The 25,918-nt window shown below is 42.2% G+C and overlaps 3 protein-coding genes across 7 annotated transcripts in view; 2 read left to right on the forward strand and 1 right to left on the reverse strand.

Moving 5' to 3' along the window:
- The first annotated feature begins 489 nt into the window (after positions 1–489).
- Positions 490–4,000, forward strand: Marcal1 (SWI/SNF-related matrix-associated actin-dependent regulator of chromatin subfamily A-like protein 1). 2 transcript variants are annotated; one of them, XM_012360475.2, is made up of 13 exons: positions 490–664; positions 745–839; positions 913–1,263; positions 1,338–1,453; positions 1,520–1,629; positions 1,701–1,835; positions 1,895–2,072; positions 2,153–2,316; positions 2,403–2,567; positions 2,659–2,814; positions 3,007–3,114; positions 3,223–3,397; positions 3,491–4,000. In XM_012360475.2, exons 2-13 carry the CDS (start codon positions 827–829, stop codon positions 3,905–3,907), a joined length of 2,088 nt encoding a protein of 695 aa, XP_012215898.1. In that variant the 5' UTR covers positions 490–664; positions 745–826; the 3' UTR covers positions 3,908–4,000. The 2 variants fall into 2 exon arrangements, with proteins under 2 accessions (XP_012215898.1, XP_012215897.1); XM_012360474.2 differs by having other exon boundaries at positions 490–839.
- Positions 4,001–4,186: 186 nt separating this feature from the next.
- Positions 4,187–25,918, forward strand: part of Miga (mitoguardin) — a 28,108-nt gene continuing 6,376 nt past the window's right edge. Inside the window, exons 1-3 of one of the 3 annotated variants that reach the window (XM_067359769.1) lie at positions 4,187–4,396; positions 4,581–4,731; positions 4,857–5,000. In XM_067359769.1, the coding sequence (XP_067215870.1) occupies positions 4,298–4,396; positions 4,581–4,731; positions 4,857–5,000 (394 nt within the window). In that variant the 5' untranslated portion in view covers positions 4,187–4,297. The remainder of the gene's footprint in view (positions 4,397–4,580; positions 4,732–4,856; positions 5,001–25,918) is intronic. The other 2 variants (XM_067359767.1, XM_067359768.1) reach the window with 2 other exon arrangements.
- Positions 5,727–24,990, reverse strand: uzip (unzipped). 2 transcript variants are annotated; one of them, XM_012360794.2, is made up of 5 exons: positions 24,674–24,990; positions 11,177–11,393; positions 10,582–10,958; positions 9,880–10,217; positions 5,727–8,662 (listed from the first exon to the last, which is right to left on the reverse strand). In XM_012360794.2, exons 2-5 carry the CDS (start codon positions 11,391–11,393, stop codon positions 8,143–8,145), a joined length of 1,452 nt encoding a protein of 483 aa, XP_012216217.1. In that variant the 5' UTR covers positions 24,674–24,990; the 3' UTR covers positions 5,727–8,142. The 2 variants fall into 2 exon arrangements, with proteins under 2 accessions (XP_012216217.1, XP_067215872.1); XM_067359771.1 differs by lacking the exon at positions 24,674–24,990 and adding an exon at positions 14,554–14,583.

Genomic DNA, 25,918 nt, shown 5'->3' on the forward strand with positions numbered 1-25,918 from the left:
TGCTACTGCGTCTTCGCTACTGCGCGAACATCCACGCATCGGGTTATAAAACCACAGCATGTCTGAAATTTTAGACAGATGCTGCTTTCAAATATGTTGTCTAATTTTTTGGACACCAATTCTAAATTTTTCGGACAGACGCGCCACTATTCTGACCTTTCAGAGAAACTACTCTGATAATTAAGACAGATTGTCTGAAATTACTTTCAGGCACCCAGATCTGAAAATTTAGACAAAAATGTGTCTGAATTTTTAGGCAATTTTTTACAGTGTAGGGTAAAAAATTATCGCTTTTTAAATTTGTGGCTGTTTTTAAGTAGCGGAAGTGAAATTGGTTCAATATAGCTCTCTTTCTCTTTCACAAACCATCTTCCTTCAAAGCTTTACGACCATTCAACTTGTTGCAGCAATTCTCATGCGATATAGTAAATTAGTAGAAATGCTGTGTGCTGTATGGTGCTTTTTTACTAGACAACCAATCAAAAATCATTACCTCATTGTCCAAATTCTCGTTATAGGAACTCTAGATTTTGTAATCGTTGTGTTCCCTAAATGCAACCATGAGTTTCTCGTCTAGATACTTTAGTAAACATTGCGCAAAATTTGTTTATTTTATGTGACATGACTTGAATTTATAAAAACAATATATCTTGATGCGTTGAGAGTAAGATATGACATGAATTTAATTTACGTAATTTATATATAATGCAATATTGTTATAGTATTATTTGTGTTTAACTGTAGAATGTACAGAAGTGCTATTATATATTGATGTAAAAAATCCAACATTTTTATTTTATAATTAAAGAACGTCAAGAAAACGCAAATGGATAAAATGGGTATAATTTTTTAAATACAGTATTTTGCTTTTATGGAATAACATTTTAGAATAATGATTAAATGATCTTGTAGATAAAGTGTGTTCTCCTGAAGAAATTGAGAAAAAGCGTTTATTAGCGTTGCAAAAGAGACAATTTAAGCAAGCTCAATTAAAGAATTTAAATATACCTACAAATAGTTCAGCCAGTCAGTCACCTCGTCAAATACCTCAAGAATCAAAATATAAGGATAGTACAAATGTTATGAGACAAAACAAGTCAAATAATCGTTTCAATCCTATAGAACCAAAGAAATTTTTTAATCTAACATCAATTGTAACAGGAAAATGTCGCATGATCAGCAATGATAGATTTGCATTAGAAACGTCAGCATTTGTACCTGAAATTATTGCAACATTTAAAACAGTTCCAAGCAGAGCATATGGTAATTATGAATTGATTGATTTAATAGTATTGCACACAAATATATGAAATTTTTATCCATGTTTATTTTTTCAGATGTAAACTCTAAAGTATGGAATTTTCATCTCAATGATTATGACAATCTGATACAAAAATTGGTACGTCATGATCCTATGATATCTGTGGCAAAAATACCAGAGGATATTTTGCAGGTAATTAGACATGTATTAACACAAAATATATGTGAACATGAGAACTTCAAAATATTTTTATTCTAGACATTCAAGAAAAGCTTGAATTCAGATAATCAAGTATCAAACCTGGATTTATCTAAAATTGATGATAAGTTAAGGGAAGTCTTGATGCCTTTTCAAGAAGATGGCGTTCGGTAAATGTTTTTTTATAATTGTATATATATTTTTTGTGTTTTCTTTTTAATATGTAATAAACTTATTTTAGCTACGGTATATCAAAAAATGGTCATTGCATGATTGCTGATGATATGGGTTTAGGAAAAACTTTACAAGCATTAGGCATAGCACATTATTTTAGAGAAAGTTGGCCACTTTTAATTGTAACTCCTTCATCAGTTAAGTAAGTATCATGTAACAAAAATAATAAAAGTATTAGTACTAAAGGTATTTTATTTCTAGATGTCATTGGTCTGAAGCAATTTATAAATTCTTACCATCTATACCTGTACATTATGTTCATCATTTTGCAAATGCAAGGGATCATATTAAAGATGATAAAATCACTATAATAACGTATGATTTATTAGTACGAGCTATAAATATTTTAGAGAGATATATTTATGGATGTGTTATTCTGGTATATTTGTATTATTTCTCGTAATATAAGTTAGTAACAAATGCTGTGTTGCTACTATTTCACTTTCATGTGAATTGCAGGATGAATCTCATGTTTTGAAGAGTATTACAACTGCAAGATTTAAGGCTGTTAAGAAAATATGTGCTCGTGCACGTCATATTATTTTGCTCACTGGAACCCCAGCTCTTTCAAGACCAATCGAGTTGTACTCTCAAATTAGCCTTATTTTAAACAAGTTTATGAGGTAAATGAAATAGTGGTGGCATATTTTACATGCTTTACATAAATATTATACATGTATAAATTGTTGAGAGAAATATTATTTTGCAGTTATGAAAATTATGGTATACGATATTGTGCAGGAAAAAAAAATTTATTTGGCTGGGATTTTACAGGCTCCTCAAATTTGGAAGAATTACAATTGTTTCTGAAAACCACATGCATGATTCGAAGACTGAAAGCTGATGTCTTAAGTCAATTGTCATCTAAGACAAGGTCTTAAAAGCGAACATTTTTATAGCAGAAATAATTTTTCGAAAATTGTATATATGTATATATGTATGTTTTATACATCTGTATGTTTCAGACAAGTGATTATGTTAGATCCAGATTTGATCAAAGCTAGTACCAAGCAAATGGAAAATATATCGAAACAGTTACAGAAGAAGACTGGTTTTGAGAAGCATACTGCTCTACTAGAGTATTATAATCAGTCTAGTTTCGCAAGATTGAAGGCAGTATGGTACATATATATATATATATATATATACAGAGTGCTTAAAAAAATGTTAACATTTATATATATGTAATCTCTCTCTCACTCTCTTTCTTTTTCTCTCATAATATATATTTTGAGAGAAAAAGATTACACTTATATTTTTCTCAAAAATATGCTAATGACTATTTTGCTTCATTCTATTATTTGACATTGCAGCAATTATGTGACAAAGTTATTTGAGAAGAAAAAAAAGTGCCTTTTGTTCGCTCATCATCAAAATGTTTTGGATGCCATGTGCAACGTTGCTGAATCTATGAAAATACGGTAAATTCTTAAATAATTTGACATTTATTGAAATTTGTAATTTAAATTTTTGATAAAAAATTTTTATCTTTTATTATATAATTATTATAAAATTGTAACAATTTCCAGGTATATAAGGATTGATGGTAAAACTAATCCTGAGCGGAGAAAGGTGTTGGTCGACACATTTCAGGAACGCGACGATTATTTGGCAGCAGTGTTGTCAATTACCGCTGCAAATGCAGGCATTACGTTGACGGCCGCACATCTTGTAGTTTTTGCCGAATTATTTTGGAATCCTGGTGTAATTAATATTCAATCATATAATATTACTAGCGCTTCGTTATATTCAAATTTTTACTTTCTGTAACAATTCTTTTTTCTTTAATTTTCACAGATTTTATGTCAGGCGGAAGACAGGGTACATAGAATTGGACAGAACAACGAAGTTTTAATTCAGTATTTGGTGGCGAAAGATACCGCAGATGATTATATATGGCCATTGATCCAAAGAAAGATGAATATTTTGAATGCAGTCGGTCTTGACCAAGATTTCTCGATAGACAATGTCGACGTCAATGAACAGAAAGAGATCGGACAACTAGATTTAACTTCTTTTATAAATATTTCCCCGTTCTCCGAAGAGCAGTTACAATCGCAGCATGACAAGGAACAAAATGATTTCTTACATCTAATAGACAATAAGGAGCAGAAAGATTCTTCCCCAAAAGCATCCACTTCAAATAACTTTAAAGAATTACTCGAAGACGACGAAGAATATTTTAGCTCTTGCAATTGGGATGACATGATATGATAGTGTGATTATTTTTTTTTAATGATAAATTGTTCCTATTTTGTATGAAAACAACTATTTTTCTAAAAAGGATATAAATCGTTGTATATTCCAGCTCTCCTGTCTTATTCTTGTTATCATCCTTGGATAAAAATTTATTGAGATATTAAAAAACTTTACTTTCTTAGTATAATAAACTAGAGGTGAGCGATTATTTAAAAAAGATTCTGAAAATCTGAATCTGTTTTATCGAAGAAGTACTTCTAGCAATTGATAACAAATCCATAGTAATGTTCTACAGATGGCAGCTTTTACGCGAAGAAAATTTTTTTTTTTACTCTTGAGTCATTCCGCGATCATCGGCTTAGTCGCACGCGTGTATTTTGGTTAATATTGTTATTAGCAAAATAAATGACAATGTCTCTTTTTAATATGCAGCAATTCTTCGGCATATTATATCAACGTTACATGATCACGTTACCGGCAATACATTTATCTCGTACGCAAAAGGTAAGAGCGAATTGTTGGTCCTTTGAGGTTAAAATAAATACTTGCGCTATTTGCACCGGATCATTACATAATAATATAAAAAAAATTACATGACAATGTGAGAAACGTAGAAAAATTTTATATTTATAGTTTGGACTGATTTCACACAAGTATACAAGTCTATTAATTGTATGTTTTTTCTTAGATTTTTATTATCTGCTGTGCTGGTGGCTCAATATTATTGGGAGGATTAGCGCAATTTTTGAAGAGACGACGAAGACATCCTCTTCCACCATCCAGAAAGTCTTACAGAGACTACAAAACAAGATTAGCAAGTGCTAAGAACTCCAATTTTGGTAATACTATCATGTTATGTAAATTAGGCTAATTATAAAGTTAAAGAGGATATAACCTGGATATTTAGAAGCTATTATAGTGGATTATATGTAGAGGAAAGTAATATGTCCTACTAAATGTCTAGATGTATTGTCACAAGCATCCTGGGCAAGAAGAAGCGAAGCTAGTACCAGGAGTCACATTAGTGATCGTGCATCACTGATTTCTTCTGTGCCAGGAGGTCCAGAAGATGATGTCAGACTTACTCCACAACAATATGGTGTCCTTGGTAAGTTTTTGATTAATTTATTAGCAAATGTAGTTTAGATATATTTTGTTAGAAAAAAATCAACACATATAATCAGAACTTGCGTCATTCTTGTATTAAAAAGCATTGAATCTTGTATTGGCAATGTTTTGGTTTTGTATCTGCAATTATTTTTTTGAGTTATTTTTCAATAAAAATTTAGAAATGATTCTTTTTGCAATGTAAAGATTTTAGCAAGTTTAAACAAGTTTTTCAAAAATACAATAAGCACTGTACTTATTATTTTTACTTTGTTTTATGAAGATCAATGAAAAATTTTTATAAGTGAAGATAATCTCTTATATTTTTGATTATTAAGTAATTCGTTTACTTGCGAATTAGAGAGCGACTGATAGCGTCGCTGCCGATAGATGGGAATTTTTGTATGTACATAGCATTTATATTTACATGATAATGTACAATACAGTAGCATATTCACAAATAATACATTTGTGTCGAGTACAGATATTTTTAGAACAGTTCTTGGCTTTGCCAAAGTCGATAGCTAGTTGCTTTAGGATATTTATGTTTGTTTATATCGGCATACGGGGGATGAATTGTTAAGAAGCAATCGTCGAGAACGGGATGTAAAATATTTGGGTCGTAGTTTTCTTCTCTTTTAGATTTATGCTAACTCGCACGCTACTTCTTATCGTCTCGTTCATTTCGTTGGTTTACTCGGAGTATCAAAGAAACATCGTCAGCTCATAGATGCCATAAATTTTATTTGCGTTTGGTTTTCCAACATCGCCTTTTTCTCGCTTCCTTCGAACACGCAAGTCTTTCCATCTGACAACGAATTATTGCTTTCTCTTGTAATTAACAAATCGTTCAACAAAACGTCTTTTTTTTTTGTTCTTTTTCTTTCGCTTCGTGTTTACATAAGATTTCATTGAATATCACAACAGGCGTGATTAGGCTTACGTCGAAACGTCGTTAGAGACGCAGAGACATGTCCGCATTAGTTCGAAATAAGTGTTTCGCGCTAATCCTATACGATTCCATCGTCAGTTAATAGTAAAATATAAGAATTGTACTTGTAACGCTACTATCAATAGAGAAAATATCTATAAATCATGTTATATAAATAAGCTTACTACACAATTACGACTATATCAAAGATCATAGAAATACATATTATATACATATGGATATTTCTTCGGTAAAAATGCTGGCAACGCAACCTCGTGTGAAAAATAACCGCCATATCACTTAGAGTGCAGTCCCGTGAGCTGCGGAATTGCGGAAATGCGGATCGGTGAAATAACATCACGGCCATTCCGTAGTTGTCGTTCCGCAAGTTAATGCGGAATTGACAAAATAGCATGGGCGCGTTCAGACACGACAATTCTACTTCCCAAATGGCTCGAGTGCACAGAACCTGACACAAACTGTCGTCACTTATAGTTCTTTACTCCTTGTTTTTTACGCGCGCTTTTCGTTCCGCAGACATTTGTTTTCTTATGTTACATGGAGCAAAACTTGCGGAAATGAAGAAAAAAAAATCATATTTAATACCTAAAGACGGAACAGTTCAAGAATGGATTACATCTATAGATGTGGTTAAAATTCGAATTGGGAAATTAAAAGGCAAAATACATCGAGTAATCAACATCTAATAATCGAAATTCATTAAGATTTAAAGAATCAGAGGGAGATTGGTCAAACTCTGTTCGTGACGTTCATTCCGCCGATCCGCATTTCCGCAGTTCCACAGCTCATGGGACTGCATCCTTAGTCTTTCTCGAGTAAACTAAAAATTCCACCACGAAACGTCGAACTCAATAATCCCGTACTTCGCACGCGTACCAAAATATTCTATCCTCTTATTTTTAACGAATTATTAAGATATATATATTATATATACCAATGTGGTTCTCTTCGTTCTTCCGCCGTTACAATCTTCAACAGTACTCTAGGAAATCTGCAAGTCCTATCACTTTACACTGGCAAGAGGTGGGTACACATTCTTAATATCGTTTATCGAACTGTTCAAAACAAAAAAAATATATATATATATTGTATTATCAAACATTTGGCAAATTTTCATATGCGTTTGACGCGATTTTCGTGTGTGCCATCACTTAATATTACCGCAATGCGTTATTGTGCATATTAATTGAACGGCTTACACGTGCTAAGGTATCGCTTTGGAACTTAAAAAATAAATTAGTACCGCGAAAAAACGTGTACCCATCCACCCTTTACACTTTATATGTTTCTCTTACTTGCTATCCTTATAAATTTTACAATTCTTCTAAAATTATACGGCATTCTCAAAAATATATCGTAGCTGAATTAACTCACATATCTCGTTCTCTTTCTCCGTCTCTTAAACTTCTATTCACCTCCTGGCCCGACGTATATGCTAACTTACTTATCCGAGACATTATTCACGGCAACTATAGCTCTCTTTCTTTTTCTTTTTTCGTTAATCTCTCTTTGGACTAAAGTATGTGCCGTCATTTTTTTTTTTTTTTTGAAGCGATTAGTGTTCTAAAGGATCTAGAATTATACTTTGCGAAGGCATAAGACATACATTAACAGCTAGAAAGTCGATTCACAGCAGGATTAGAAAAAGACGGAATGTCACAGTTTACGCGGTCAGTTGTTCAACGATATAATGGGTGATAACGTTTACATCTCGCGGCCAAGATTTAATCCACCCACACATCGGTCGCTGCGATATCCCTCTCTCTTGTACTTAACTTGTCGTGAGACTAGCTCTCATTGTTCAATCGCGAAGATACTCATTCTCTCACCTTCTCTCTCTCTGCTACCCTAAGACGTGTGTATATATAATAGATATTTTTATATCATATATATATATATATATTAAATATCAAGTTTCTCTTTAAAGGCAAGCATATATCACCGCGGTGCCGACGGCGGTCCAGCGGTGCATTTAAACAAGGAGGTCATTCGCGCCATAATCGCTACGTACGAAATTACAGCAATTTTCTTTCGCGTATATTTTTTTGTTCCATTTTTTTTTCTCTATTTTTTAAACTTTTTTTTCTGTCTTCGGTACTGTGTTTGTCTACTGGGTTATATCATTATATTACTATTGCGGGAATTAGGAAATAACGATAGAGGTGGCAACGGCGGGCGCGCAATCGGGCCTTCACGTGATTCTATGGAGAATCAACAGCAGCAACGGGAGCGTCAGTAAGCTCGACTTGAACGTGGCGCACGCGGTGCCGCCGTACGTGACCTCCACTTTGTTCTTCAGCGACAACGGGCCGCCGTCGTCGCTCTGCATGCCCGTCGATATGTCCGGCTTCTTCGGTATAATCATGTTCTCGTCGCGATTTACGTCCGGCTCCGTCGTCCCGTGCTGGTGCGTCGTCTCCTGCGGCTGTTTCGTCGTCGCGATCGTCGTCGTGGTCGTCGGCTCGGTCGTGGTGGGCGGCGGCACGGTGGTCGGCACCAGGCTGTAATTGTTCAGGAAGTAGATCGGTCCGAATTCCGGCTTGATGTCGAACAGAGTCTCCTCCTGCCGATAGCCGTTGATCGGGCGCGACGTCGTCGCGCCGTCCTCGTAGTGCGAGATGAGCGTCGCGGTGTACGGAACCTCCATGTTCGTGTAATTGGCTCTCAACGTCACGTTCACGCCCGTGCCGGGCTCCAGGAAGATTAATATGCTGCAACACACACGGGAGAAGTAGAGGCGTGCGCGAATTTAACGGCCCACAAGCTCTCGGCGCGATCTAAATCGACCCTAATATAAATCATACATGTCTCTCTCTCTTAACGCGATGATAAATAGCAAAAGTAATACACTATTCTGTTTGAATATTCAATTAAAGCTTCGGCTCGTCACTCATGTTAAATTATTGTTTCTTTTCTCGACCGCAGACAAATTTCTCGGATCAATCAATTCTCGTGAAGCATCGATTAATAATCGAGACGGAATTTAGACGCGTAATTATTCGTTTAAATGTAAATCAAGAATTCAACACACACGATTGTATACCATCTTGGTTTTGCCGAGAAAAATTCAATTGAAGTTTCCGTTCACGTTCGTTGTTTGTAGCTCGCAATTTATATTCTTTTCTCAAGTCTGCAGAGTGCATATTTATGGATCTATTTGAGGGAAGAAAATTGTAGACCAATAAAACGCGGCCAAGGATTCATTCGACACAAGTGCTTTAGTTTATCGCGTAGCAATGTCGGGTATTGCAACTAGAGCGCGAATCCTATGCACCGGGCATCGTAATTGCGTTGCGTTGAAGTATCACTTAAGCCGCGCGGAGTACGTTCTGGGACGAGCGGGAAGGGTGACACAAAGTCGCCGTGCAAAGTGCACTCCAGGCTCATCTCCGCCGCGCGCGAATCTCAATGATGTACAGGAAGCGATGAAGTGTGGTCCCGTGGTGCGCGGGAGGGAGGAAGGAAAAGACTCACCGACTGCGGTGAGAGAGAGAGAGAGAGAGAGACATGATTACATTGCGGTATAAACCAGCGCTCTAATTATGTTTAATTATACAGATGCACAGATTACGGGCGCCGCCGTGAACGTTAAGTTCTCCTTCGAGAGCTATGACTGACTGAATGCATCATACATCGCGATAAATCACGGTGATTAATTCTCTTTCGATCTCTGCTAAACGCGAAAGTGTACAACTCTCTCGTTTCGCTTCATCGCCGCACAATGAGGATGGAAATCAAGAGTTTACTTAAATCAATATGATTCTGTGGCTCTTGAGCGGGAACAATGTAGTTAAATGTCAACTTGCCGTTTAAACGCGTCTGTCTGCAAATTTCTTTCATGCTTTCGCAAAAGGCGGAATATTTTATCTCCGTGGAAAAAGAGGATTTCAATATGCGAAGTTGAACTTTAGATGGATATTCAACTCACTTGTAAGCCTCCGTGCGATTCTCCTCGTGGCGCGTGCCCCACGTTATGTTCGGCAAGGACGTGCCGTTGAACAGCGTGATCGTGGTGTCCAGGCCGTTGAGCATGGCGTGTCTGCGACCCCAGTAGATCGTGTACTTGTACGAGTACGTGCTGGCCTCCGCCATCTTCGCCGCTTGCGTCCCGCGATTGACGATCGTCACCTCGTTGAGTACGCGAGATACGCGTGGCTTAATATCGTGCTTCTTATACCAGTTGAGCTTGACGACGCTCAACTCGTAGCGGATCGGCTCGGTCTCCACCAGCAGCTCCCCGCACGTCGCGGTCTCTTCCTTGCCGTTCTGAGAAGAGAGAATCGAGTTACTCGAACGCTTAATGCTCGCCGACGCAGTCGATTGCCACGGCAAATGAACCCCGCTGTCGTTAAAACGATACGGCTTACTAGCTGTTTACCGACCGGCATCTCCCTCCCGTTTAATAATCTCTCGAGAGAGAGAGAGAATTCTTATTGATGAATTTAATTTGATATTCTTTCCGATCAAAGACGCTACTCGTCGTTGAAGCGCGCTTGAAACGAAATTTCGTTATTTATTCGCGCTTCTGAAGCTCAACTCCCGCAATATCGAGTGTTTGCTGAGCGAAGATCAAACGCAAAAAAAAAATACGACGCGTATTTTCCGATTCCTCTCCCGCTTCCTCGCTCACCTCGTTCGCGTAGACGATGTTGCCGAAGTTTTCGGTCGAGCTGAGCGTGCCGATGTAGTGCGTGTAGCGCGACTTTTCTTCCGTGGGGATTTCGTATCGGGCGATCAGCAGCTTGTTCGCGTACACCGCACCCACGGGCGGCTGCGTGTACTTGTTCCAGGAGACCCACGTGATTCGCGCCGCGCCGTCCGCGTTCTCCAGCAACTCGTACTTTTCGTACGACTGCACCGCGCCGTGCATCGTCACCGTGCAACGTTTCTCCTTGTGCCTCTGCATGCCGGCGACCCATACGCTGTTGCTGTGCATCGCGCGGCACACGTAGATCGGCGGCTGGCTCTTCGTCTCCAGCTTGTCCGCTTGATTCGCATTGTTATCATCTGCAACGAAAACAGAAGAGTCCGGGCTCTTTGAATCTAGCATTTCTCGTGTATCTCTGAATTTCTTCGATTACTAATTGCAAACGCGCGATTACTAATTAATCGTTCATTGGTTCAGGCGTCACGAGGTTTCGATATTAATGGCAGTGTAATGTTGCGCAAGTTCGGCGAGACACACGCGAGCAATGACAGTTTAAGGGAACGTCATTCGTCGGCACCTTCAGCGTTTGATATTTTCTCGAAGCCGCCGACGACTATCTGCTTCTCGTTCGGGATGTGATGCGCCGGCAGCCACCTCAGCGTGGTCGAGGTGAGCTGCTGCTGGTGGCCGTACTTCGACAGTATGTACACGCTGTTGTCCGCGGTGGTCGCCGACAGCAGCAGGAGGACGCAGCCGAGCAGTCCCAAGGCGAGGTAGTTCTTCTGCCGGAGCATCTGCAATTGAGATTTCACGCGAGTGAGACGAGTGCCTAACTCCCTCCCGATCGCTCTTGCAGCGAGTAACGCGCGAAATAATAATCGACTGACAATTATTCGACATTATGAAAACATTTTGGAAGATAAAGTGTCGATTCCTAATCGAGCGATTCAACCATTCTCTCTTTTTCCGGTTTCCCTCGTTTTTCCGCCGACAGCGCGACCGAGCTACGCGAAAAACGTGCGCGCGATTTTCCGGTGATTACGCACAACTAGGGGCACGCACCTCCCCCTATCTATAATTGCATTACGTCGGCAACGAACAAAAAAAAAAAATTAGACACGAAGCGCGCATAGCTTCGCGCTACCTGCCTACATAACGCTCGGCTCCGACACGCAGCGCAACGCGGCGAGAGAGAAGCGACGACCGCCGCCCCTCCGGCGGGGCTTTGTGTGTGTGATTACGTTTCCGCTTACTATACTGAGCGTGTCTTTAACACGGGGCCCCGAGTATAACTGGACCTCGACTCGGTTTTGCTCTTGCCTCGGTGTTTTCGCTTCGGTTGGTCCGGCGTGGAGGAAACCCGCGAGTTTTAATGCGCGTGAGAAGAGCCTGACTAATCCCCGAACACGCTCCTTCCGAGATCGATAACGTGCGTCTTGCAAAACCGCTATGCACATTCTACATGCGATAATAAAAAAAAAAAACAACAAAAAAACAAATAAACGTTGGAATTATCTCTGTCATTTGAAATTAAATTCCTTCGAATGAAGTTGATAATTTGCGAATAATGAAACGGTCTGAAAGCGAGAGTTCCGCAAATTACAGTCCATTCAATTTGGCATTCCATCGTGAATGAAACGTGGCGAACGGAAGTGGACGGCGGTGAACGCCGTCGATACTGGTTTGTAGAGACACGTGTTGCGTAATTGGCCGCTCAACACGCGTAATCGATATAACGACCGCGAGTGAAGTTCGCGTACCCCGAGAATGGTAATTCGAAGCAATTTCATCACGCACTTTTACGGCGGCGACGCGACTGCGAGAGCACGAACCGACTCGCGGCCGCACACGGCCGGCATATCGGCTTCAAGTAACCGTAACGGTTCCGTGGCGTATCCGTTTACGTGATAACGCACACCGCTCATTTCGCACTTCCTCTGTGTTTGTTCTAAAAAAAAAAAACCCACCGGGAAAAAATCTATTTTCCCTCCAAAAGGAGGGAGATCCTTCATCCTTTCGGTGCAACGAACGATCAAGCCATTTAAATATTTGCCAACAGAATTGCGCAAAGCCTACTTGGCTCGCGATGTAATTTGAAATGGAAATCATCTAATTTTGTGTTGCGTAATGCAGAAAATATTTGAAGAATTAAGATACATTTTTTGTGTGTGATCTCGCATTACAGATCGTTTAAGTCAGCGTAAAAAAGATCGGAGACTTGAGAATGAAAGGAAGAACTCTGATGACGCAAAAGCTCACTCGAGACAAAAGAGTGTCTTCGTTTTCTCTTGTCAAACGATCCTTCGCGCGGTCACTTTAGGAAATAATAAACCGGTTCTTTCGCATTGGGTTCTAAATGCGGAACGACTGACATCTCGTCAGTCCGCTTGTTGTGTCTGACTTTCGATCAATTAATAGCGCGATACAGAATCGTCGGTAGATCGTAAAAAGAGAATATCGGATTTCCCTTTCTTTTTTCATCGGAAGTATTTCGTAATTGGGAACACATGCGTGACCAGCCGCAATGTCCGCGATACCGTAGTAATGCGCATGATATCGTAATGGATAGTGGATTAATGACATTTTATCGGGTCGGACTGCAATAACAATGTAGAGGGTAGGGTTGGTAATTGAAACAATACTGCGACATTAATAACTGTGTCAAATGGCGGTGGAATGATAAAAAAAAACATTAAAACCCGAACAAGGGCGTGACACGTGTCGATATCTTAAAACGAACAATTTCGTTTTTCAGAACTGTCTTCGATTAAATTTGCTTCTAGTTAATTGAATGATTTTTTTATCACGATTTATTTCTTTAATACAAGCCCTTTTTGCTCGAATTTGCGCTCTCGGAGAAAGAAATCAATATATTGCGACGCTTTCACAATAATTTGGTTTGGTCCAATAAATTTTGCGTTTAAACGCGACGATTTATCTGAATTTTGTCAATGTTCTCTCGCGAATTGCGCGGCTGGTTTCGCGCACTGGTCAATCAAATGTTCGCCACTGACAAAACGTTTCCGCTCGCGTAGTCACGCTGTTCCGCGGAAGCTTGTCATTGTGTCGGCGGGGCACGTTATTGTCGCGATGGCATCGCTCCAATTGTTGGAAAGATTTGATGCGACTGATAACCTTTTCAAACCAGTCCGCACACAATTGTTAATGGGTCCGGTTTTTTTTTCAGACTCACACGTTTTTTTTTTCTTAAGCAAAGCCGCGCAAATCGTCGCAATTTCATCGCAAGCCGAGCTTCTTGACACGATTGTACACGCGCGTAGTCGCGATGTTGTAAACTTTTCATCGTATACGCGAGAAAATGGTTTGTCCGAAAGATTTCGATAAACGAGGAACCCGCGCAAATCGGCCGTGATCTAAAAAACAAAATTGTAGACTACGCAAGGGATTTGCGTTTGAATCTAATCGCGGATCTAAAAGAAACGCATTACCAATTCCGAGGACATCGGTGGAGCGTGTTACAAAGCGTCGACGGGCATGATTCGATTTAAAAGGCCGGCAAATGCCAAACGGCGCTCCGGGCGGACTGTATAATTACCGCGAAATGGATTTGCATAAATAACAACGTTCTTGAAACAAAATAACATTATCGAGCGCATTGAATTTCACTGGTCAACCGTCACTCCCGTTCGGCCGTGCTTGTAGCGTCTGAAAATTTTTAAACAAATATCGAGATTCACCGCGTCAAATGCGAGAATAATTTTCCCTTTCTGCGATCGCAATTCTCGTGTCAATTCGGAATAATGTCGCGCCGCCGGTTTTCCGCGCTAATCCGGCAGCTGTAATCTCGTTTCACCGGTACACGCAACGTACAAGGAGTCCCGTTAGCCGCAAATTCCATTCGGCGTTAATTGCGTCCGTCTTCCCTTCCTCTTTTTTTTTCCCCCCTCATTTATCGCGATCTGTTGACTCGATTCTCGCAGTATACAAGTTTACCTTCGACGTCGGCATCTCGTCGGACGAGTGTGCAAGTTACGACGACTCCACACTGACTTCGTAACACCGCCGCGACAACGAGATCGTACGTGCGAATTTATTATCATTTAACTTAAGCAGAGGCTCTGACGCGATCGAGGCGCGAGCGGTGCGAAGCGCGTCGTTCGCAATAAGATGTGAGTTACAACGACGTGACATTGACTTTATAACTCGCATGGAACTCAGCTTGGCTCGCGCGCATACGGATTTATCACCCATTTAACTCGCGCGGCTACAAAGGCATTTCCACTCTGTAGGCAGCAGCTTGTCAGTAAATTAACCGGTACCGACTTCTAAACCGGTTTAAAGACGGCGCCACGAAATTGTACCTCGCGAATTTCGCGGCTCTCTCTCTCTCTCTCTTTTTCGCGCGCGCGGACAAATCTCGCAAAGTCGCTGAAATTGAATCAACAATGATGGGAGAGCAAACGCGCGCAGCTTTAGCATACTAATCCGTGTTCGCTGCTAAAAGCTGCGGTTTCGCTCGCATCAGCATACGTAATGCGATTCCACGAGAATATAGATATATTCGCGAATGTATGTGTAATTTTATATTTATCATTTTCAAGCATCCCGAGGGGTGGAGTTGCAACTGGGTCGAAACATGATAATGATCTCGCAATAGGATATTACAGTTGAAAAATGTTTCGGTAAGAGTAATATTAATAAACTTCGCAGCGAAAAAAAAAGGTTAGATTAATTCGAACATCTCGAGTTCGCGTAAATCAATCTCTCTTTGCGCTCAAATTAAGAGGAATTTTTTTCCTGCATCGCGTGCAGAATTTCGGAATCATCCTCGGCGAGACTTGCGCAACTGCAATCCGCGCGAATCGCTTTACGATGGGTGTGGTCCACGCTTCGCACACGTCGAATTTTCAACCGGTCTATTTTGTCGGACCTCGCCGTATCGGAAGATCGAAGCGACGAAGGTCGAAACTCGCGTGCGTATCCTCGACGATACTTACGCAAGGATCTCGTTCCGATTCGCGAGGCACACGCGAAGATATAAGCAGCGCAGATATATTCACGTACAGATGCTTTTCTTTTTTTGTCGGTAATAAAAAACGCGCGTGGGTGTCGGCTGTAATCCGTGAAGCGTACACTTCACGCTCGCGGCTGTGACCTTGCCGCGCGCGTAAATCATGTAATTCGAGGCCAGAAATCAGAAATGAACATCGATCGGGCCTAGAACATCGTGCATTGTACGAAGTGCCCCGAAACGTGAAATGTCCTTTTAACAAGCAGATTCCTTAGATAACGCGGAATAATTCTTCCCTTCGCAAAAACTGCGGATTTCATCATTTGTCGCAATCTTTCAACTTTTGCGTCTCTTTGCAAATTCAATTTTATTAAATTCTATCTTCGATCTAAAAATTTTTTACATTTTCTAAAAAAATCTGCCATCAAAGGGATATCTTGTGTTATTAGTTACATTAAAAGAAAATAATCGCGTAAACTTTCTGACTTCTTTTTATCTGAGCAAAAAATACGCGTTAAGAGCGTATGGACGATGACGTAACAAAGTCGTAAAGTATCGCGAATTATCAAATTGTCTTTTGCAATAACAGAATTGATGACAGTCAAAAGTCGGGTATTAAAAGCATCCGATGATAGCTCGTGTGCGAATCGAGAGTGGATCGATCTCACGTTTTTCTATGCACCGTTGCATCGTTGATTCTCATTCCGTATATGTTACTACCGTGATTACATAGAAGGGGGAGATCTGATTGCAGTCGTAAAAATTGATATTCAACGCGCGATATCGGCCGGCAGCTCGGCGCGGAATAAAGAGAGAGAGAGAGAAGCGCGACAGGGAGATGGGTATGTTTATCGCGACGATACGCGCAACGTATCGAAGCCGGCGAAGAGGCGCTTCTTGCAAGAGTCGTCCGCTCAAGAATGTCCTTCGAGTACGAGAGGCCGTTTGTTACATTTCGCGCGTTACGTTTGATGCGCCGGTGACCTACTGGCCTTAACTGCACAGACAAGTTTCATGTTTGACCCTGACAAACGTTTGCTTACTTAATTGGCACCAATATGCGCGAACACACACTTCGGCAAAAGCCCGGCGTGACGGCCGAAACTTGGACCTTGACCGGCACTCTTTAATTCCCAGCCCGCAGTACGATTCTTTTTTTCCGCCGTCCAAACTAACATCTGTCTATCCGCCACGTCGATCTGTTTTCCTTTTCGTTTGTTATTCGCGGGGAAATATTTTTTAGCGAGAAAATTATTTATTCAAGCGTTTCGACGAGCTCTTATCGCGACTACAATTTTTGCACATTAATTAATCCGTCGCATTTCATCGCGCTTCCTGAAGACTTTTCCAGCCATTAATAATTCGAAGCAATTCGCGCGATCAATTACATATAACGCGGTCGATGGTGGAAGGAGGGAAGCGACCCCGATTTCCCATTGATTATTCGGAATCCAGGAATAGAGGTAACCCCGGCGCGTGACAACAGCGGGACCGGACGTTTAAATTTGTTAGAGGTTTCTTTTTTTCATGACTTTTGCAAACACACGCTGACGCGCGTCGCTTTAATCGCTCACCGGTGAAAAACATCGTGCAGCGCCGACGAGATTACATCTCCGACGAAATTAGATAATTGACTTTCACAATGAATTACGGGGAGGGGGCGCGTTAATATCGTAGGCGCAATTTAAGAGAAAGTGCCGCGCATTCCGGAACGAACTCGACATCAATTATACCCCCCCTCCCGTAAGATCACACGCGTACATCTATTTTCCCAAAGGCCCGAGCTAGCATGTAAATGCTATGCTTCTTATCTCGTTGCCTAAAAATGCGTGGGGCGTGGCCGAATTCACAACCGAGAAAGGAGAAAATTCCGCGGAAACGAGCGGTCGGAAGTGTGGGATTATTTATTTTCCTGCGAGCCTTAATTGGGTAATGCCTAGACAGCAGAAAAATATAATTAGTTCATGCATATACCGAGTGTCTCACAACTCGCAGTCTCAACTCTAATGATAGAATCTCTGACGAAGTTGCATTCAATTTTCTCTCAGCGAGAAGAGAATTCATCATTAAAATTTTTAACATCATATTTTCACAATTGTGCTTTAAGCTAAAATTACTTGAAGTTAAATTGACAAAAGAAATGATTTCTCCGGGGCTAAGAAGTTTGCGGAAAGTTTCTTTCTTCACTGAGTGAAAAAATCCACTTCAAACCCATCGAATAGTCCCCGTCGCTAAAATGAATCTCGCGAGTTCTGGAGCACCCCGTGCATGAAAGAATCCATGTTCTCTCACACTCCCGGTCGCAGGTTCGCCGTGAGAGATGCGAGATCACGCGCGCGTCCCGCATTGGGAACGGCACGGCCCAACTTGCGGGACACGTCCGCGTTCGCAGAGGAGGGAGGGCTTGATAGAGCATGCCCTTGCCCCCGCAGGAATACGGAATGAGGGTGATATCGATTTTCGCCATGCCGCGCGCCACGCTATCAGCGGACAGCCGTTACCATGATAACACCCCCCCCCCCCGTCGTTGCCCGCCGCTGTCGCTGCTGCTGCAACACCCGGTGCAGTCGGTCGGGAGAGCGGGAGGACGCCTTCTTCGCGCGTCCCGCCAAGCTCTCCTTAGCACGTGCGAGGGCGTGAAGGCGGTTAAAAGGAGGCGAAGGAAATCCTACACGCGCCTCTCGGCAACAACAACAAAGAAATAAATTCAAACGGCTCACAAAGCCGAGACGCCGCACAGCAGACGCGCATTGTCACAGTGCGTCGGGTAGTTTTTATAAAGCGTCGTACGCGAAAGCGCACCACAATGGAACACAAAGGCTTCTCTCTCTCGCCGACTGACTCGGTTTAAGTGCCGCGGTAATGAAAAGTGTGGCGTTGAAACGGGAAAAAATGTGGAAGAGCTCCCTCTCCCCTTTTTTCTCTCTCTCTCTCTCTCTCTTTCTCTCTCTCGGTGTTACACCACATTTCGTCACCGCAATTTGGCGGCTGGCGGATCCTTGAACATCTACTTTCATCGGAATAGTCCACGAATATTGACAAAACGTTTTAGCTTTGACGTAGAGACGCCTCGCTTCGCTGTATTCTTTTATATATAGAATGTTTCAACCTCGACCACTTGAAATATCCCTTTTTCTGCGCGAGGAAAACAATTTTTTTACTAGTTATTTATTTCTTTTCTAAATTAATAACTCTCATTAATATATTTGGAGTATGTAATGACTTCTAATTTTTACGACCAGCGGGACTTTTATATGTCGTTCGCAAAAAGTACACAATTCGGTCACGAAAGGCTTAAGATAATTAATGAAATAAAGAAAATATCGATTGCGTTTGTCCTTTCGAAGTAAAATATGTCCTCGTGTATTTTCCCGTGCGCTGAGAAACTACGTAATATTTCAAATGGCCGGAGTGTTGATATACAAAGCCCTCGGTTTCGGTTACTTCCAAGACAAAACGTGAATGTCAGCTCCGAGTCTTATCGTCTTACGTCATTGTGCCCTGCGGCTATTTACCTTCCCGACTCGTCGACCAGATTCGTGTTGACCGTGCACTTCAAATCCCGCGAGGAAGTCGGCGAAAGAAAATCGACCGCGAAACGTCATACTTTCTAACTCGCGCAGCGGCCGGTAAAAATCTCGCAAATGCTGGCGACTTAATTGAGCGTGGAACCCTCGAAGATCGGATCTCGATATTATAATTAGCGATGCGCCTCTCTCTCTCTCTCTCTCTCTCTTTCCCTCTTTGGTCGATCGTCTCGAATTAAAACGCTCGATGAATTTTCTCACCAGTTTCCACGCTCGGAGACCACGGCGTGCCTCGACCGAACGGTAAATCGATAACGTTTCGCATTGACCTCGAGAACGGGCAGCATCTCTCATTTTCTCTATCTGTATTGTAGAGTAATGGTCCGGGGAGCTCCAATCGGAATTAATTGACTCGGGCAATCTAGAGAGTATAATTTGAAGACTGCATCACTCTCCGTCCTCCGCTCCCTTCATTCCCGCGGCACAAAGGAGGAGGATTGTCGCTCGAAAGCAAAGGGTTGAACGCTAATTACCGATATCGATAAATAGACGTCAGGTGTGTTGACACGCGAAAGACACCCGTCGTCGCCGGCTCCTCCTCCTCCTCCTCCGAGCGAAGACGAGGGCGTAAAATCGTCTGCATCCCAGCTGCGACGTAGCAATCTGTCACTGTCAAGGGCACCTATGCAACCGGAGACCGTCGTCTACATCGCCATTGTTAAAGTAATTTCCGTCGCTCGATTACCCGCCGGCGGCGGCGGTGCACCGCGCCGCATCCGAAACTCCCAATTGCGATTCTCCGCGCCCGACAAACCTCGCGCGGCGATCGCGCCGGCGATGTTTCGCACCGATATCGCTCCATTGTCGCGGGACACCGCTCGCCTTCGCATTATTTTTCTTATCTGTTCGTTTATTCGCGGAACGTCTCGCAAAAATTCGACGCGATCAAATAACGCGGTTCGCTGCCTCTGGATTTTATTCAATCAATAAATATCACGCTCGACGATTCGGCGAGATGAGGATCAGCCCGGCCAAAATTTTTCTTAGCGAAAGTATATTTTTCGACGGGCGGAGTTTCTCCTCGACGAGAATTTAATTAATCGGTACACCGATACACGTTCGGCATTCGCGCGAAGGATTATGCATAAGAAACCGATTGATTTCGAGTTTATTCGATTTGTAACGATCTTCCGGTCGAAAAGAACGGCAGCAATTGCACGACCAGAGTCCGTAAAAAAAATTCGTTATTACTTTTTTCCGCGACCGTTATTCGCCTCGAAGTAAACACGAAAAGAGAAAAACGAGGTTGCCCAGGAGAAAAAAACAATTGTGTTGAGTTTCTTTATCGAGTCTCGAGAGGAGCTTCTCTTGGCCGATGACGTGGCTCTCGTAGTACAGTGTGACCTCCATCGGTCTACTTTACGACGAAGTCTCGGCAAGGAAGGGAGAAAGGCTTACTACGTTATGCGATTTTATCCTCTCCAATTCCACGATCTCTATTACGAATAAATTGAACTATTTATTATGTTCTGCAATACGTTCCTTCTAGCACACGCGAAGTACGCAAGTACTTAATACAGCAGCACAAACAACATTATATGAGGAAATATGAGACATAAATTTATAAAACGAAAAATAATTCGAGCCTTTTGCGCTTATATAATGCCGTTATATGAAGAAATAACGAGGAGATTCCTGCGAAATAGTCGATTAAAATAATAATTGTTATAAAGCAGTAAAACGGAAAGACGAAATATCCTAAAAATAATAATGGGTGAAGCGCGGATTGATTGGTTTTCATCTCTGGAACCTATCGAACGCGATGTTTATTTTTATCAGACGCAATTTAGAATCAGAACTATGCTTACAATTAGAGTTGAATGCGAGCCTGCGGATTCTGTCGTTCCAAGGATGCTGGGAATATATTAATATCCTCCGGAGACACTCTAGATTCTCCGTCGGTGTTGATAAAAGGGAAAAAAATGAAAAAAATTCTAATGTCCTTCGTACTTCGCCGACTCGGTGAAGCGGGAGGACACAATCCGACGCGAGGAGAGGAGATGCACGCAGCAGCGTGCGACGATGTGAACCAGATTATGAAAATCAGAACGTGTGGTGTGGGTTAAAGGCTCGTTGCGCCGCGCGGCCGGGACGTGTAATGATGTCATTTTTATTAGGCTCATCAGGGTCGAGAGAAGCATCCTCCGACCGGGGGGCGGGCACTATTACTTAATATCCAACGCGATCGCGTATCTCATTACGCCGGCAATTTGCATCCATCGACGCGTCGTTGGGCGAGAAAGTTTCGCGCGCGATATCATAGACAATGAGCCGAGAGAGAGAGAGAGAGCACCTGTTAGTGTGTGTGTGTGTGTGTGTGTATGTGTGGGTATCATTAGAAAATTACTTCCGCGGTGTATTTTCGGAGCGTCGCGAAGCAAATGACGAAGATACGAACGTTTTCAAGTGCACAGCTAATCGACGCGTAAGCGCGTGATAATTTGAACGTATAAACAGCGCGAGAAATAATGACTCGATAATGACTCGATAATGGCTCGATTATCGTAGGATTAATATCGGGGAAATTCCAAGAAGCTTCAAGGAAAAATTCGAACTTAAAGTCGCGGAATTAATTCCGCGCGTGGGAAAAGATTTTATCAGCACCTATCGTTGCATAAACTATCGTTGCACCCTAACCACGGATGCGGTTGTGAAGTGATTATTGTATTATGATTGTGGGAAATTTAATATTGCGCTCTCGATGGATCCGTGGCTATTATTGATATTAATTCACACTCGGACTTTAATGGTGCCCGGTATTTAATGTAATATAATAAAGTGCTCGGTGTTTAACACGATGTAACGTAATGACATTATTTGGTTTGACTCGGGATTCATGAAGCTATTTAGTGAAAATCAAACGGAGAAATCAGGTCACTTCGTCACGTCGCAAATCACATTTTGTACGCGCTCGCGGAGCCTGCAACACGTGAACTCTCGTGTATTCATCTTGAAAATCGGGTTACACCCTGCAGCTACCTACGATTAATTGTAAAAGCACGCTTGCGTAAATGTACCGTGTAATGCATCTGTCACTTTAACGAGCGCAAGATCACTCTTGGAGTCGTACGGTGTTGTCTCGAAAAAAAGCAGAGCATGATTTATCGCGCTTATTTGCACAGTAACTCTTTAAAGGCGCAAAATCATTTATAAATTCATAAACTTCTATGCATACTAAAACGGAAACGACAGCATCTTAATAAAAGCAAAAAAAAGATTGATAAAAAAAAATGAAATAGTAGTTTCACAAAAAATAGTCTATTATTAAAAATGATTGATAGCCGCATTACGCAACATTCTCGTTGCAACGTTCTCGTAGTAGAATCTTGTAATTCATATATTAAGTGTCAATCAAGCTACCGGCACGTAAGAGACAAAATTACAGTCAAGTGTCGTGATTATCCGCTCTGCTATTATCTCGCGCGAGTCTATTGCGCCAAATAAATTCCGGTTGGTTTTTTTGTTTTTTTTTTTTTTTTTTTTTTGCTTAAACGACGGCGAGGACCAACGACCGATCAGTCTTCTCTTTTTTGTCTCAACGCGACTTCAGGACGTTACGCGTTGTTACGTGTATTGAAGTGCTGCTTCTCGCTTCGCCTTGGCGAACATTACTCAGCATCCGTTATACTAAAATTATACAGCGCATTCTATGCGTGCGTCACTATTGCACGATAAATTGGCTTTAATACAATAATATTAGGAATTTCTTAATCGCCAATTCTTATCACGGAAGCCCCGTGTGTATTAATCCATAACTGTATATCCCGACCTTTGGTCACGCGACGAAAAGCGACCCCCTTTCGTGCAACGCAAAGCGTACCGAAGAGAAAAAAGGAACCGGTAATCCTTAGATATTATTCCGGCGGGAGATTGAAGTCAATTGATAAAATTGCCGCTCGTACGAGGCGCCGGGGAAAAATTGATAAAAATAATCAGGACTTTCCAATTACGCTGAACGAAATCTGATTTCACTCTCGCGACCTCGAAAGGATGGAAAACTCAGCCGCGGAAGTGTTATCGCGCGGAAATGCTGTAGAGAAGTTGACAGAAATTATTGGTGTTTTCCAAACACTTGACGCGAAGGTCCGATTTCATTTTCCGGATAGGATTGAAATTCAGAGATACCGCGCGTGAACGCGCCGAGTAAATAATTAACAAAAATAAATGCAGTTTTCCACGGTTCGCCTTAGCTGAAATCAGATTTCAGCTCTGGCTCTCGCCAAAGGGCTTGGAGCTCACGGGCTCGCTTATCTTATCGGAACCAAGTATCTCTCGAGGGAGGAACGTTCCTTTTCCAGGACACCCTGTATGTCCTGAGGCGGCATGAATCATCCATCCCGCGCCGCGCGCACGAACGATAGGCTTCGCGAGTCGAAGATAACCTGTTTCTTAATCGGCCGTGTTGTACGTCGTATATGAGTTTACTCGAGCGTGCGTTATCCCCGTGAGCGGCGTGAACAAGAGCAAGAGAGAGAGCGACGAGGAAGTGCGCGTGTGCTAGGGGAATTTCCAAGTTCACCAGGCACACCTCCATCGATCTGCCGGCTATCGCCGTTGCCGCTGCTGCTGCACTTACGTGCCGCGGCGGCATTCACTTTTATCCGAGGGTACCACCGCCAGGAACCACCACCGACGAGCTATTGACCCCTGAACTTGACCCCCATAGAGCGAAAACGCCAGCCTAAATCGCGCGAATAAAGCCCGCATAATTTGCACTGCAATTAATTGCCGATGTTTCGCCGCTTAATAACTCGTAATAAATCGCGCGGAATGTATTTTGAATGCAAAATTCGAAGCTATATTTTACGCAATTCAACGTCGGATCTCATCTCTTTGTGTTTCTTGTTTATTTTTGGTTTGTTGCACTGTTGCAAGCGTTGCGTAATAAATAAGGTACGCCCAGATGTTCCTCGAGGCTAAGGAATTATTGTTCGTGAACTCTCCATCTTTCTCACGATAGATGCGTTTCTTACCTGAGGGAGAACAATGTGTATATTTTTTTTGTGTATATTTTTTTTGTGTATATTCTTTTTTTAGGGACAGAACGGGACACTTTTTTTTAGGGTCACAATGGATTCTATTTCGGCGATAGTGACGCAAAAAAAAATGGTCGCGGCGGATAGGAAAGATTTTCAAAAATTACGCATCTTTTCAAAAAGTATTTAAGACGATTTTCTCGTCGAAGTGAAGGTAACGTCGCAGCGTTTAGCAAAGAACGATTCGAGGCGGAAGTGAACTAGCTGACGCGGAAAGGACTTCACAGGATACGGGAGGGGGGGAAAAGGAAGAAGGGTGGGTAAGAATCCTTCCAAAAAAGAATTACACATCGCATATCGAACACTGCTGGGATCTTCAAATGGCGCTGCTCATTGTAAACGAAATTGCGTTGTATCGAATTATTCGCACTAAACAAGAGACGCTGATCGCGGGTTCTTTTTCAATAAAAAGAAATGGAACATATCGTGGTGCGTTTCCGAGAAAATCCTCGGAAAATTGTTAAATTCTTTATACTCACCGTGAGTCTGTCGTCGATGTGCCCGTCGATACTCTAATCCAAATAATGCGTGTGAATAAAATCGCCGGCTAGTCGGGACACTGGATATCTCTCTCTTTACCTGTCGCGGATTATGATCTCACGACAACAATGATCATCGTACGAGTACGGGACGATCCTCTGTTATTTTCGATCCGAAGAAATTCGCGTGTCAACGGCCGTAAACAGGTGGGAACACTGGTACAAACACGCTGCGCGGTCGACGGCAAGCGAGTGACAAGCTCAACGTAACCGAGTAACTGACGCCAGCGCGGCAAGCGTTCTCCCCCTCTTGTGCATCGTTCGTTCTTGTCGCGCTTTTATTGGACGTGCAACTCGTCCTTTTCGCACTCTTATTCCTTCCCTTTCCATTCGACCGCGTGCGCATTGACGGATTATAAGAAGACTCCATCACAGTCTAATTCAAATCTGGAAAAAAGAAATTAATTTTATGAAAAGTATGTGTTATGAAAGATTCAGAGAAATATATAAGAAAGATATAATAATTATAACGATATAATTGCAGTAATATTTCCATCTGCATTCATCCAACGATTGTATTCAGCGCTTAATGTTGTGTAGCCTGATCTTCGAATTAACTTGTTTAACTTGAAGTTAATCTACTAGGTTTAATTTCGATACGAGATGAAAGTCAGGGTGCCGCATGTAGCCAGTGATGTTTAATTCCGACGATTATCCCCTCGGGATTTCTCTAGAGTCAACCCTGCGCAGTTGCCGCGCGTCTCACCGCAACGCGTGTTTTTCCCGAATGAATACGCGTCTCGGGCTTGCAAAAAACTTCAGCATCGATACTGTCAATGCTAAGAATAGCTATTTTAAACTCACCAAAATAATACGATGTGCAGTTCGGATACAGATGGACAGTTACGTGAAGATAATCGCGTTCAGTGCGAAACGCGTGAGCTTCAAAGCGACGCGCGCGCGCGTCCCCGTGCACCGCCGTCGTATCGACCCCTCACCATTGGATCCTCCAATGACCGACCGACCCGGCGATTACGTCACTCGCGGGGTATTATTGACGCCGGACGTGTGCAACGGCGTCGCACTGCCGCGTTTCTCCAGGGGACCATCCCTCCGTTGTCTTGCGACCCTTCATTCTGGGGGTTGTGTAATGATCGCATCGGTGCGGTGTGCGACCGATGGATCGCGGTAGATTTAACCCTCAGGAGGACTTAACCCGGTGTTCCGACGGAGCCTCGCACTTCC

This window comes from Linepithema humile, chromosome 7, assembly GCF_040581485.1.
Source record: "Linepithema humile isolate Giens D197 chromosome 7, Lhum_UNIL_v1.0, whole genome shotgun sequence".
Lineage (NCBI taxonomy): Eukaryota > Metazoa > Arthropoda > Insecta > Hymenoptera > Formicidae > Linepithema > Linepithema humile.